This window comes from Empidonax traillii, unplaced genomic scaffold (assembly GCF_003031625.1).
Source record: "Empidonax traillii isolate 1590-97213 ecotype Southwest subspecies unplaced genomic scaffold, ASM303162v1 scaffold832:size729604, whole genome shotgun sequence".
NCBI lineage: Eukaryota > Metazoa > Chordata > Aves > Passeriformes > Tyrannidae > Empidonax > Empidonax traillii.
This window is the reverse complement of record NW_020956025.1, coordinates 605147-616127: the sequence shown is the minus strand read 5'-3', so window position 1 is coordinate 616127 and position 10981 is coordinate 605147. Positions and strand designations below refer to the sequence as shown.

Here is a 10981-nt window from a genome sequence, read left to right as displayed (position 1 = left end):
GGGGGAAAAAAAAAAAAACCCATCCTAATAATACCTCCACAAGAAACCAAGCATCAGTCAAAAAACAATTAAAGCTGTAACAGCTCCAAAGTGGGAAGGCTGTAAGTCAAATCCCAGTGGGACAGATGCATCATTACCTTAAAAGAAAAATTCCCTGTAAAGTTAATGGGGCTCTGCAGGCTCCTTCAAGGCAAGAACACCATTCTGGGGACATGGCTGAGCCACCTTTCTGAGGCAAACGTGACACCAATACCTTCCCAGGGAAGATGGTTCTGCAGCACTGCAGTGGTTGGGTTTTATTCCAAAAGGATTAATTGCTTCCTCCAGGCCGTGGATTAAGCAACAGCAGTCAGGGAACTTTTAATATCCAGTGCTGTGTTTTTATCACATCTTCCCATTCAAAAGGCAAAACTGCCTCCTCTACCTTTAAACTAAACCCTCTATTTTGAGGTGAAAAACAAGGAAAAGACAATTTTCAGAGGCAGACGCGCCTCAACTGCCAAGGCAAGGAAGGGAAGGAATTAAATCCAGTGAATATGCAAGAACCGATTTCTCGACAAGAAAGGTTTCAAAAACCCAACGTGAAAATTTTACGCCGTTTTCCAGCCATTTCAGACTCACTGGAGGAGAGAGTACAGCAAATGCAAACCATGTGTGCTGAAGTGCTGGGGGGGGTTTGCTCAAAAAGCAAGCAGGGCTATATTTTTGTTTAGACTGATTTATACCGTTTAAGCAGATCCGGTTTCTTGAAGACATTCAGCAAACAGCAGGAATGTTTTTCATGTCAAGTCACTCCAGCAATAACAAATAGCTCACATATTCTGCTGTTTAGGAAAACTGGAGAGGGGCCTTGCAGCGGTGGCTCAGAGCCAGGTGGATGGATCTGTTACGTTTCTGAGCCCCCTCAGCCATCCACATCCACCCTGGGACCGACTGAGCTGGAAAATTCTGCCCCCCCGAAATAATGGTTGGGATTGTAGGAACTGGAGCCCGGCCAACGGCAGCGACTCTTTGATGGGAACGGACCAATGTCAGCAGCAAGAGGAAATCCACAACTGCATCAGCCCAGGGGGAAGGGCACGTGCTCCAATCTCTCCCCAAGCATCCCAACTGGGGGGAGTCTGTGCAGAGCTTAACTCTTTCCACACGAGACATTTCAGCTGCATTTCCACTCCCTGCTTGTTCAGGGAAACAGGCCTTGCTTTACTGTGGAGGCACAAACAGACCTTTTGTCGCTGTTGCTCAGTTTAGTTTTCGAATCTCACCTTTTTAAGGCCTCCAAACCCAACATTTTGGCACAGGACCATTTTGCTCTTTCGATAGAGGCTGTTTCTTGGCTGTGCCAATAATAGCACAGCCACAGTTTCCATTCATGCAGATCATCCCTGAGCTGACCTGGATCTTTTGTGTTATTGCAGGTTTGGGCATCTTTCCTTTTAAGCTCAAGTTCTATTAATTTCCAGTACTTTTTAAGCATAACTTATTTTAGAACTAAATGAATGGGCTCTCCCTAAACAACCTTCAGTTGCTCTTCTAAGGGATATCCCAGAATCTCCTACATTGGAAGGGACCTACAAAGATCATCAACCCAACTCTTGGCCCTGCACAAGACACCTCAAGAATCCAACCTGAAAGCATAAGAAGGATGACAACGCTGCACCAGTCAGAGAGCAAAAAAACCAGCTGTCAGTTCAGGGAAGGAGTGAGTGGAAGCTGTTCCTGAAAAGCTAAAGGAGTAGCTGGGTGCTGGCACCACAAAGCACAGCCTCGAGTTCAAACCAACAACTTCACTTCGCCTTCCACTTCTGATCCAGCCAAGAGAGCGAGACTGGATTTAGGGATGGCAGAAATCACCTGGCTCTGGATAAAGTGATCAGCCAGAGGGGCAGAAAGCTCAAGGCTCACCAAACGTCCGCTTTCCTGCCGTAGCCTTCCCCGCTGATCACCTCCGGGCTCATCCAGTACGGGGTGCCGGTGACGGAGCGGATGCCTGTCCCAGACATGCAGATTGTCTGCAGCCGTTTGCTGGCCCCAAAGTCCCCCAGCTTCACATTCCCAGCAGAGTCCCGGAGAATATTGGCTCCTGCACAGAAACAAATCCAAAGAGCAGCTGTTTCCACGCGATCCAAGCTGTTGGATCCGCAGATCCAGAGCCGATATCGGACCCGAGACACCCCTGGCTCATGGGATGGCTCCTTCCCTGTTAAGCCTCAGGTGACCTGCTGAATTCTTTAAATTAATTCTTTAATTCAGGCTGTAAGACAAGCCAATTGCTAATGGTTGTAAATGGGAAAAAAACTTCAGGGAAAAAAAACTTCAGGGAAAAACACAAGGAAGTGAAAGGGGGGAGGGAAATGAAAGCTGAGTCAGCACCAGCATTGTTACAGTGCCTGTAAACAGCTCAGGCAGCCTTGCAGGGCCCCCAGGCCACAGGCTGAGAGAGAACTGAGCTGTGGAGAGAAGGATTTTATTGGGATGCTGCTCTGGTGAGTGCAAGCACTGCTCTCTGGTCAGCTGGGTAACAGATGTAGCCAATTAAACCACTTTGAACTCCTACAGTAAACAAGTCAATCTTCACTTTACTTGGTCAGAGGTCCTGGACATGAAGCACCAGGGAAAAAAGAAAACTTAAGAGCTTAGGTTTGTATGTGGACACAAACTGAGGTTTAGACACCAAAACCAATTCTTCCTTTCAAAGCTACTACGAGATCAAGAACCCCATGTTGGCATTATCTGGTGTGTGCCTACATGAAACACCCCCCTGCTCTCAAATCAGCACTTGTGCTGGGAGAGTTTCATCACTTCACTTGCCCACTGTCCATTCATCCCTGAAGGAAAGGTAACAAGCTGGCTTAAGGTGGGTGCAAACCAGTGAATAACCCACCCAGGCAGGAGATAATTTGGCAAAGAGCCCCACGTGAGCAGCACACAAGGTGTTACTCAAGAACCAGCAGCTCGTTTCTCCTTAGAAGGGATGCAATGAAGATTTACAGGCAGGAACAAGGGTCTCTCTAGGGCACAGGAAAGTCTGTGTGGTGTCTGACAGTCACTCCTAAGGAGACTGGCTGGCTCCATGGGGTTATACTGGGAAGAGGAAGATGAAGAACTAATCAGAGGCTCTACGTGGAAGATTGGAGACCCTTGGTCTCTTTACAGAAATTCTTTAGCACGTGGCACATCTCAATCAGCAGCTGATCTCACCCTTTATGTCCCTGTGCACAATCATGTTGCTGTGAAGGTAGGAGACCCCCTCGAGGATCTGCCGAGTGTATTTGCGGGTGACGTTTTCCGTGAGGGCTCCGTACGCCTTCAGCTGGTCCTTCACCGACCCCTGCACCGAAAGAAAACAGAAAACGTTGGCAAAGAAATGACAGAACCACTGATCTTTGCAGCCTCCATTCAATTCCCACGAGCCAGGAGTGCGTTATACACCCAACCAGCCCAGGAATGAGTTCTGGCCTCTTCTAAAGCCCTTTTAGAGAACGGCAAGGACAGGTTTTAATGGCAAAAATAGCTCAAGGAGGTTCTGTCTGCCTCCTCCATGCTGGTTGTGAAGACAAGGAATAAAACAGTTCAGCAGACTGACTCAGATAAAAAAGTCTCCCTTTTTGCAAGGGTAAGTTTTAGCCTCATTTGCTGGACCACGACTGTAATTCAGTTATTATGATTTACAAGCTGGCCCAAGTCCTCTGAAGTACTTTGGTAGGACAAATTTAGACTGAACAAAAGAACTGGCTTTAGTGACTAATAAAGAGAATGTATTTCAAGTACAAGACACTGAAGGGGGAAAAAAAAAAACCCAAAGAGGTTGCTTGGGCATAAATAAAATTAAAGTGGTGGCATTACAACCCAGGATGAGAAGGGGCAGCCCTGAGAGGGTTTAAGGTGGATGACACAGTCAGGGTGACCACAGCAACTAATAAACCAACTAGCAAACCCACCAATCTCCCTCTGTGATCCACGAGTGTGCTGTTTGTGCCAGCTCTTACCCCTGGCATGTACTCCATGAAGATGGTCAAGGTCTTCTCTGCCCTGTCCCGTAAGCAGCCGTAATACTGGACGATGCGCTCGTGCTGGAGGTTCTTCAGCAGCTGAATTTCACACTCCAGGGCACTCACTTCCTGTGGATGTTGCAGGAGAAAATAAGGTTGCAGCCCCAGGAAATAGTCCATCCTAATAAATTCCTCATGCCACTGGCAGGGTGAAACTACTACTGCCCTGAAAAGTCTGATCCATGGCATTGGAAAAGGCAAACAATGCCAGTGGTTCACATCAATCCTCGCTGTAGCATCAGCAGGTAAGGACAGGTGGAGAACAAAAGCAGTATCATAGATGGATACAGCACCAGAAAAACTTTGTTCCTTGCCTTGATTTTCTCCACCCACAACACAGCTAGAACCTCACTTCTCACACAGCAATTTCAGATGGAATCACAGATGTTTGTTGCCCAGGAAAAGTCTCAAGTTCTTGCTGAATCTTCCTGGATCACTTATTCCAGCTCAAAGTGAATTTGTTCAATAGTGGGAAACCGGTACATTGTTAAAACACAAGCAAGAACCCAACAGCCATTCCAGCTATCCCGTAACATCAAGGTGCCCTTTCCCATCTCCACTTTTTTCTAATGGGTTGTCACATCCCTCCTCTTGATTAATTTACACACCACAGCTCAATTTGTTCTAAGGACAGGGAGAATTCAGAAGTGAAAACCGATAATTCACACACAGGATACAGGGTATAGCATACAGACCCAGAAATGGGTTTTGCAAGTGCAAGCAGCTTTTTTTGCTCAAAAAAAGAAAAAAAAAAACACAACTCCTACTCTTTCTGGGTTTAGTTTCATTCACATCCATGTCTAACCAGGAACACAGGGCAGTATAGTATTCCTCAAGTAACCTGGCAACAAACCAAAAAAGCTGAGAAGGGAGAGCCAAAAAATGAAGGCAGAAAATGGATTTTAGTTTCAGGCTGAAGTTAAAAACACCAAAAAAATAACTTTTTTAAATGGCTCCCATTCCTCTCCACGCGACTCGAAACCCCGGCAGGAACTAAAAGAAGAACTCCAGCTTTTAAGGACAAACAGATAAGGGCATTTTGCAGGATTTTAGGGGCAGAGAGGAGCGTTACCTTGCTCGTTTCAGGGCTCTCTGGATCGAACTGGACCTGCTTGGCTGCGAGTTCCCTGCCCGTGTCCACGTCGTAGCACAAATACACGCGGCCGAAGGCGCCCTGGCCCAGCAGCTTCCCCCGGCGCCAGTTTATGGGAGCACTTGGAGCTAAAAGAGAACACCAGGTGGATTCTACTAACCCACTACTTTAAGAGGTGGTGCAGCACTTAAAGAGCATCTTCCAACTGCTGGATCAGCCTTGCTAAATCAATCCCACCCAGCCGGGAATGGCTTTACTGGGACAACTTCTGAGGTCTTTGCCAAGGCGGCTCGAGGTTCCTTCTCCTGGGGGGAGGATTTCACTGCAAAGCTCCCTCTACAGCAGAAAAATTCCAAGTCATAATTCCCTACTAGACAGCGATAAAGCTGGGGCTGTAAGGTTAGCACAGTCTGTGCACCTTTTTATTCCAATAAAAATACACACTAGACCCAGCTAAAGCAGCCACCTCCAACACCCCAGCAGGAGGTTACATCCACAGGGAATTAGGACTCCTCACATTCCAGGGGCAGCAGTCTCCTGACCCCAGAGATCAATACCTGAGGCCAGTTTTCCAGACTGCCCCAAATCCCCAAAGCACATCACTCAAAAACCGGTGCTTCAGCTCCGACTTTGAGAGCCACACCCCCAAGTCTCCTGCAGGGCAAAGCATCCAATTCTGTTGTATCTCACCAGAAACTCTAAAAAACAGAGACAGGAACCAGCCATCTGGACAGTGTGAAAATACAGAAGAGCTGAGAGATTGGCTTTGCCGCGTCTAATTTAATCAGATTTCCTGCCAGTCGGTATTTCAGCGTTGCAAGCTCACTCCTCATTTTGATCTCTAAATTATTGGATGGGGTATCTGAAGTTCATTAGTAATGACTTATGTCCCATTTCTTTTTTTTTTTTTACAATAGAAATTTGTCCAAAAAAACCAACTCGGGGATGCTATTAAAACAGAAGTAAATCTTTCTACTAAAGAGCAAGTGAAGGCCCTCAACTAGTAAAGTAAGTGTAACCCACAAGCCTGACTACAAATGTTAATGTATCAAGAAAATAAACAAGCCTGTCTGGCTGTTTTAAGAGCCAGAATTGATTGACTGTGGGGTTTTTTGAGACTAAATCTCAAAAGATTGAATTTAGGGTTTTTTTTACTTCTGAGCTGAATTTCTGAGGCTTTCTAAAGCAAAAACCAGCTCCCAGTGGAGGCAAAAAACAGAGAAAAAAAAGAAGACGCGTCTTGCAGGTGAGACAAATTGGCCTCAAAACCGCAGCCACGTAACGATGTGGGGCTCTTAACAGCTTGTTAAAACCAAACCACGGTCATCTGCAGGGTCTGGAGCTGGCTGGGGGGCGGTCAGGGAGCGCTCACATTTGGTGGGGATGTTCCTCTCCTGCACCCCCAGGGCGTTCTCGCTGTCGGCGCTGCGCAGGCGGCCCCGCGGGTCCAGGTACTGCAGGGCCAGGCCCAGGTTCTCCCCGTTGGTGCTCAGGGAGCGGCTGGAAGGGACCAAGGTGAACAGATTCCCCTGGTGACGTCGTATCCTGGGAAACGTCCTCCGGCCTGAGGGGGGAAAAAAAAGTGTCTTATTTGCTTGCAAGTGGTTGGGGGTTGGAGAGCAAGGAGAAGGGATTAAAAACCCGTGAGAAGCAAAAATGGAACAGTTCGGGCTCGACGCTGCCTGAGTTCAGTTCGGCTCTGGATCATTTGTGATGCCCTCAGTGCTGGGGTGCAAGATGTGAACTTGCCTCCCAAAGCACAAATGGGGTTTACAGGCAACCACACGAGCTCTGAGGATGGTTAATGACGACTCCCAGAATGACTTTCTAGACAACGTGCCCGGATTTGGAGATAAAAGCCGTAAACAGAGATTATGGGGACTTGCACACCTCATGAAATTTTGAGAGGGTAATTTGCATAAAGCCATCTGAGGAGCAGAGATTTAATTCTTTAGGTGCCTGCTATATTTAAAAGACCCAGAAACAAGTCTGGGTTGTGAATTAGCAAAGCAGAATGAATCCCTGAGGTAGGAACCTGTTATATATGGTCAAGGAAACAACTCTATCCACTGCCCCAGCCCAGCCTGGATACTCCCAGAAAGCACAAAGTCAACAGAGAATTACAAAGTAAACCAAGAATTACAAACAACCAGAGAGTGTCTCCATGAAAATGAGGCACCACGCACAGCACCATCAACTCCAGCACTCACTGCAAGGCCCAGGGCTCTTCCAGGTTCTTCAGCTGGGAATTACAGGCTGTCATTGCCTCACCTTGTATTTCCAGCCTGGAATGGGAGGTCTGAGAACAAGAACTCACCGTCGTTGTAGTCCTTGTGCTGCATGGAGACGTTGTAGCGCCGGGGGTAAGTCCCACCTTTCCCTGCCTTGTCGTAGATCTGATTCTCCCGGTCTGCAGGGAGAGGCAAAAAGACGCAAGGTAAGTTTACCCTCCCATGACAACACTTTCCTGTAGCAGCAGGGTTTTAGGAAGAGGTAACAAACAACTCTATGGCTTTTCAGAGCAACCCTTCCAGCAGGGACGTACCTGAGAACTCCTGCCTGTTATCGGGAAAGCTTTGGGCCCTCGACATCCGGGACTTCCGAAAAGAGGGACTGGTAAAGAAAGAAGGCAAGAGTTAGTCTGGCATTAAAGCACACATTACCTGCAGGAATTAGCTTGGAGGAATCCTAAAAACATGCTGAAGCCCAGTGTTACAGGTGCTGGGAAGCCACCTTTGCTATTCAAGTTAACAGAACCTCTGGTTGCCCATCAAGCCACACCAACAGCACAGAAAGGGAAGAAAAAGACCCCGAGCGTCAGAGTGTGACAAACTCTTCATCATCTCCCTTATTTACCTCTGGAATTAACTTTGTACCTTGCAGGACATAGCAATCTAGTGCGATGATCTATTTGGGGTATTTTTTTGTCACTTTATTTTTTAAGTGAACCACTAAAGCCTTGTCTAAAAGAGATTTAAACCCCCTGCAGCCAGATGTTCTCAGAGTGTTGGCTCCACACAGACTGCTCACTTTAGAACTCTGTATTTAACACAGAAAGCCACTGAAGCACCAGTTTTGTTGGTCTGTGGTTTTGCCAGAAAATAAAACAGCCTTAAGACAGACTTAATTCTCTTTACAAAATATATTGGGATGTAGGTAGGAAATAAGTTCTTATTTTCTCCAAGAAAATTTATGAGATGGAAAACAAGACTTTTGCCTGAGTACAACTGGCATTTTTAATCTGAGCACACACATCCCCTACCAGTCTGTACATTTGTACCTGTCTGCTGACCTGTCCAAGGACTGGCAGCTTCCTGACACCGAGTTCTCAGCACTGCTTAGAGGGTCCAGCATCTGCAAGACAGAGGAAATCACAAGACAACATCAGTGCAGTCCAGTGAAAGAGCAAGAGGAGCCCACTACTGCTTGTCTGGAGGAAGTCCAGCTGAAGAGGGGAGTCTAAGCCCTTTTAAATGCACATTTTTCTCTTATCTCCCAATGGAAATTGAGTTCATATCAAATCTGAGACACTGCTTTAGGTGTTGGAAGGACTCTGCTGTGACAAATGGAAGTTTAGGTCAGCCTTGTGCTGCATTTTGATCCCAAGTGCCTCCAGGAACAGCCTGTGCTGCTGCATCGCTGCCTCCACCTGCGAGTCGCCCTTTGGCCTCACTTCCTACTTTTGTGAATGGAGAGCAGAGTTTCAAAAGCAAGAGGGTCACACAAAGCTGGCAATAGGAAACCTGAGCACACATGTGTGACAGCCCCAGAACTGCTCAGTCAGTGGAGAGGCAATGCCCAGCACACACAGCAACTGCTGCTGGCAACCCCAAGGCTCTGGATTTACACAGCTGCAATCTGAGGCAGTTTAAACGCACAAAGCAGAATCCCCGATTGGTTTGGGTTGGAAAGGACCTCGGGGATCATCCACTTCCACCCCCTGCCATGGGCAAGGACACCTTCCACTAGTGCAGGTTGCTCAGAGCTCCATCCAAGGTGGATTTGAACACTTCCAGGGACGGGGCAGCCACAACTCTCAGGGCAATTTGTTACAACGCGCAGATGCTGGTGAATATCGGGGAGTGAAAAAGAGGGCCTCGATCCCAGCTTAACAAGCTAGACTTGCTTTTTTCCCCCCCTCAACTCATGCTCATACTCACACACTGCTCGTTGGTCTCTGGGATGAACTCCCCCTCGCTGTTGATGCTGGTGTAGGAGCCCTGGCGAGCGATTCGCTGCTGCCTCTCGGGAACGTAGCCCGGAGGGGGGGAACTCCTGCCCGTGTTCTGGGAGCCTGGGGGAAGGAGATTCCTTAAGATTCACACTGCTGGAATGAGACTGCACGTGCACACACACAGAATCTGAGTATCTCCTCTAACAGCAGGTCTCCAACTCCATGACCACGGTAGGTCTGGAGCGATCCTGAGAGCCTGGACAGATGTGGAACCAGGAGGGGTCACATCAAAAACAAACTGGTTAGATGAGCACCTCTACTGACAGTTCAGACACTACATGATTACTGGTGAAGTTCCTAACCTCTTCTGCTCCACTTTCTGAGCGTGACTTCAGTAGCTCAGGGAAGGCAGAGGATTCCAGGAATCCCTGGCTTTTGAGCGTGAACTTCATTGCCAATCTCCACTAAACAAAGCACTTGCCAGGGCAACCAACCTTTCTGTCTTTGTTCTAAGTTTGCATCAGTCAGGATAATTTCTGCTGAGTGACAGCACGCTCCTGCTAGTCAGCATCAGCTGAGCAATTTCAGTGGCAGGTGGGAGCGCTGTTACCTTTGGAAATAACCCCAAAATTTCTGGTTTACTGCGAGAAAAATCAAAGTGTGCGGTCGGTTTGGGCGAAACCACGTGGAGGTCAACTCTGCAATTCCTGTTAATTGGGTAACTGGATGGACAGAGTATGTTTAGGGGCCAAAGGATGAGGAAAACAGTTTAATCATCTATTAATAGCACTACCTAAAGCATTTCTGTTGTGCTGCCTACTGAGAGAAACTTCAGCCCCAGGGTTTACTTTTTCCTTGCAGATCTCAAAGAGGATGAAACTTTAGACACGGGAAGAAACAAAACCCCCTTTTTGCTGTGACTTCTCCACCTGCAGCTCCCACTGTGAGCTCCTAGAACTGCTGTGGTCCAGCCAATCTACTCGAGGTCACCCATGAAGTCAGGGACAGCAGCTGAGGATCAGCTCTCAAGCTGTGCCTTTTTTTACAGCTCTGCCTTTAATTAACTGTGTGTACTCAGGTGCTGGGAAAGATGGGTAAAGATCAGCAGATAATCCTCCCAAGGAAAATATTTTCTACTGAAGTTGCTGTAATAAAGGGGGAAGGCAGGAGAGATCTGGAAAGCGGAGAACACGTTCTTTTAGAGGGCTGAAAAGCAGAGCACACACCTTTGGGAGGACTGCACAAAGAACAACAGTGCTGGCACGACACGGGGGGGGGTTGAACCACGTGGAAAAAAGGGATTTACAGAGTTGTGGAACCATTAAGGTTGGAGAAGAGCTCGGAGATCACCATGCCTGAGACCACAACCTGCAGTTCAAGAGCTGCCCCCCAGTTTTCCAAGCAGCTCCACAGGCCTCCTGCAGTGGTGTGGAGATAAAGCCGGGAGCACTTTCACTCCTTCCGCCACAATCCAGGGCTGGCCCCGAACGAGCCCAGGCCCCGCTGGCACCGGCCCAGCCGCTCTTGTGGAAAGGCCCCCAGCCCTGGGCAGGAAAAGGAAGTCGGCACTAAATCCATGGATATCAAAGGAAGTGAGTGGAAAAAACACAAGTGCTGCCAGAATGCTTAGCAACTTTTTTTTTTTTGTTGTTGGTTTTCTTC

General features: G+C 47.8%; 1 protein-coding gene across 2 annotated transcripts in view; it reads right to left on the bottom strand.

The window, feature by feature from the left end:
• MAP3K3 (mitogen-activated protein kinase kinase kinase 3) overlaps nt 1–10981 on the bottom strand; it is a 27987-nt gene that overhangs the window by 1547 nt on the left and 15459 nt on the right. The window contains exons 8-16 of one of the 2 annotated variants that reach the window (XM_027902003.1): nt 9306–9439; nt 8426–8499; nt 7691–7758; nt 7463–7555; nt 6518–6709; nt 5125–5273; nt 3990–4121; nt 3202–3331; nt 1906–2083 (exon numbers count right to left, since the gene is read on the bottom strand). In XM_027902003.1, coding sequence (XP_027757804.1) covers nt 1906–2083; nt 3202–3331; nt 3990–4121; nt 5125–5273; nt 6518–6709; nt 7463–7555; nt 7691–7758; nt 8426–8499; nt 9306–9439 — 1150 coding nt within the window. The remainder of the gene's footprint in view (nt 1–1905; nt 2084–3201; nt 3332–3989; nt 4122–5124; nt 5274–6517; nt 6710–7462; nt 7556–7690; nt 7759–8425; nt 8500–9305; nt 9440–10981) is intronic. The other variant, XM_027902002.1, reaches the window with a different exon arrangement.